Genomic DNA, 3,280 nt, shown 5'->3' with positions numbered 1-3,280 from the left:
AGGGTGGTTGCTACATTTTAAGAGAATCCAATTCTGACTACATATGCCTGCCCTCAATCTTAACTTTCCATTGTTTATTCCAGGCGCTGTGTAAGACCCCTTATGTGTTTGTCTTACGTAATCCTCATAACAACCCTGTCAGGTAGGGGTTATTATGACCAACTTCCTTTAAGGGATGAGAAAGCTAAGGATCAAATAGATTAAGGAATCAACCCAGTGTTGTTGAAGCACTGTTTTAAAAAAACTTCTCAAAAATGTTTAACTCATATGGATAACATGTAGAGTTTTTGTATGAAAAGAACAAAGCCAGCACCTGATACTTACTAAGCCTTGCCAACAGCAGTTCAGGCAGATTTGAGCACAGTGATCACAGAATTTGCATTATCCTTTCAAAGGCGAACTCCAACCAGCACCAGATTTTTCCAATCCAAAAATTATATTAAAGATCCTACCCTATGGTACAACTACTATGGAAAACAGTATGGAGGTTCCTCAAAAAATTAAAAACTAGAACTGCCTTATGACCCAGTGATTCACTTCTGGGTACATAGCCAAAGAAACCCGGACAAAGCTGGGGCTTCGAGGGCCAAGGTAGCCAGGGCTGCGAGGCAGAGCCCCTTGCACAAATTTCGTGCATGGGGCCTCTACTATTATAATAACTATGTACGGTGCCAGGTGGGTACTGGAAATACCAGGGCGATCACTTTGTAAAGTATATGATTGTCTAACCACTATGCTGTACACCTGAAACTACCACAAAATAATGTTGAATATACACTGTAATTTAAAAAATAATGGAAAAAACAATTGGAAAAAAAAATCCCATTGCCCTGGTCGGGTGGCTCCTCCGTTGGTTTGAGCGTCAGCCCATACACCAAAAGGCTGCAGGCTCATTCCCAGTCAGGGCACATACCTAGGCTGCGTGTTCAGTCCTGGGTCTGGGTACGTACTGGAAGCAACCAATCTATGTTTCTCTCTCTCTCTCTCTCTCTCTCTCTCTCTCTCTCTCTCTTTCTCTCTCTCTCTCTCTCCCTTTCTTCCTCTCTTAAAAAATATCCTTAGGGGAGAATTTTATTAATCCCATAATAATAATTTTTAAAAAGACTGAAGTGTTGCTTTATTTTTATTTTTTTTAAAGGGGAGAATGATAATTTTTATTTTCTAAAATATATTTTATTGATTTTTTTACAGAGAGGAAGAGAGAGGGATAGAAAGTTAGAAACATCGATCAGCTGCCTCCTGCACACTCCCTCCTGGGGATGTGCCCGAAGTGTTGCTTTCTTTTTAAATTTCCGTTCCAATTTAGAAATATGACGAGGGGCCATGACAACTTCTAAAGTGGGGTCTCTATGACTGCAGAACCAGCTCAAACTGGTCCTATCCTGTTTCTAACCACCGCTCACCAGTAACACTTTTCAACCCTCCACTGCTCACCCCACAGAACCGAAGGACCAGAACATGACCGGAACCTAAGTGCTGGGATCCTTTATGAGGTGAAGGGGCCTTTGTCCTTGAAGATCTCGTGCTGAAACCCCTTCAATCTTGCCCCACAACCTGGATCGAGTAGACAGATTCGAGCCTGGCCTCCTGTCTCCTTGCTGGCTGAACTCACAAATAAAAGCTCTTTCTTTTCTCAAAGCCAGTGCCATCGTATTGGCTTCTATGCATATCGGGTAGTGACCCCTTGTCCAGTACCAGCTCCATCCAGGTGGAGCTGAATAGAGACCCTGAGTTCCTAACAATGGGATTTAAAAGTAGTAGTAATAATAATAATTATTATTATTTATTTATTGAATTCCTACTATGTGCTATGTATGACCTGTGGTAAGCATTGGAAATGCATGATCTTATTGAAACCTCGAGTGGCTCTGTGAAGCACAGGCCATTATTGTGCATGTTATTCTGCAGATAAGCTAACCATGACATGAAGACGTGGAGGAGCCCCTCAGGGAAGCCCTCCCAGGTAGAACTCACCCGAGACCCTCCCCACAAAGTTCTCCCCTCTCTCCCACACCAGGTATGACCGCCATGCTGGGGCTGAACCACAGCTCTGTGTCTGAATTCATCCTCATCGGCTTCTCCCCCTTCCCCCACCTTCAGCTGATGTTCTTCCTGCTCTTCCTGCTGATGTACCTGTTCACGCTGCTGGGGAACCTGCTCATCCTGACCACCATCTGGGGCGAGCGCAGCCTCCACACGCCCATGTACCTCTTCCTGTGCGCCCTCTCCATCTCCGAGATCCTCTACACCTTCACCATCGTCCCGCGCATGCTGGCCGACCTGCTCTCCGCCCACCGCTCCATCGCCTTCGTGGCCTGTGCCAGCCAGATGTACTTTTCCTTCACGCTTGGCTTCACCCACTCCTTCCTGCTCACGGTCATGGGCTATGACCGCTACGTGGCCATCTGCCACCCCCTGCGCTACAACGTGCTCATGAGCCCCCGTGGCTGTGCCTGCCTGGTGGCCTGGTCCTGGGCTGGTGGCTCGGTCATGGGGCTGGTGGTGACAACTGCCATTTTCCACCTCACTTTCTGTGGGCCCAATAAAGTCCACCATTTCTTCTGCCACGTGCCACCTCTTGTGAAGTTGGCCTGTGGGGGCAATGTGTCCACAGTGGCCCTGGGCCTGGGCCTGGTGTGCATCACGGCCCTGCTGGGCTGCTGCCTCCTCATCCTCCTCTCCTACGCCTCCATCATAGCCACCATCCTGAGGATCCCCTCCGCTGAGGGCCGGCACAAGGCCTTCTCCACGTGCGCGTCCCACCTCACTGTGGTGGTCGTGCACTATGGCTTCGCCTCTGTCATCTACCTCAAGTCCAAGGGTCCCCAGTCTCTGGAAGGAGACACCCTGATGGCCGTCACCTACACAGTCCTCACGCCCTTCCTCAGCCCCATTATCTTCAGCCTCAGGAACAAGGAGCTGAAGAGCGCCATGAAGAGGACTGTCCTCAGCAGGCTCCTTCTCCAGAGCTCCCGAAGGGGCTGGTTTCACGGCAGGGAACGTGGTGGGTGAAGACCCTTCAGTCTTCTGTCTGTAAAATGTATATATTTATGCTTCATCAGTGATGATTCCTGTATGTGAACTCCCCCTACCTCCACCCTTAGCAAGTGCTCTGTAAACTCAAGATGTTGTCTCCCAGCTTCGGCCCCCCCACCCAATCTGGTTGATCTCGTTCCTCTTCGATTCACTGGGGTAATGACCTCCCCAATATTGACCTTGTGTGTCAACTTCTTCCTGTTTCCTGTGCTTGACAGTGGCACGGAGGAGGGGATGCCCACAT

General features: G+C 48.7%; 1 protein-coding gene across 1 annotated transcript; it reads left to right on the top strand.

The window, feature by feature from the left end:
* Positions 1-2,019: 2,019 nt before the first annotated feature.
* LOC102260237 (olfactory receptor 10H2) lies at positions 2,020-3,012 on the top strand. The gene has a single exon (XM_005856705.1). The coding sequence runs from the start codon at positions 2,020-2,022 to the stop codon at positions 3,010-3,012; it is 993 nt and encodes a 330-aa protein (XP_005856767.1).
* Positions 3,013-3,280: the final 268 nt, after the last annotated feature.

Source organism: Myotis brandtii, unplaced genomic scaffold (genome assembly GCF_000412655.1).
Source record: "Myotis brandtii unplaced genomic scaffold, ASM41265v1 scaffold1040, whole genome shotgun sequence".
In the NCBI taxonomy this organism is placed as follows: domain Eukaryota; kingdom Metazoa; phylum Chordata; class Mammalia; order Chiroptera; family Vespertilionidae; genus Myotis; species Myotis brandtii.
This window is presented reverse-complemented; position numbering and strand designations above follow the sequence as displayed.

Coding starts and splice junctions, on each gene's coding strand:
- LOC102260237 (XM_005856705.1), top strand. CDS start 2,020: ATGACCGCCATGCTGGGGCTGAACCACAGCTCTGTGTCTGAATTCATC.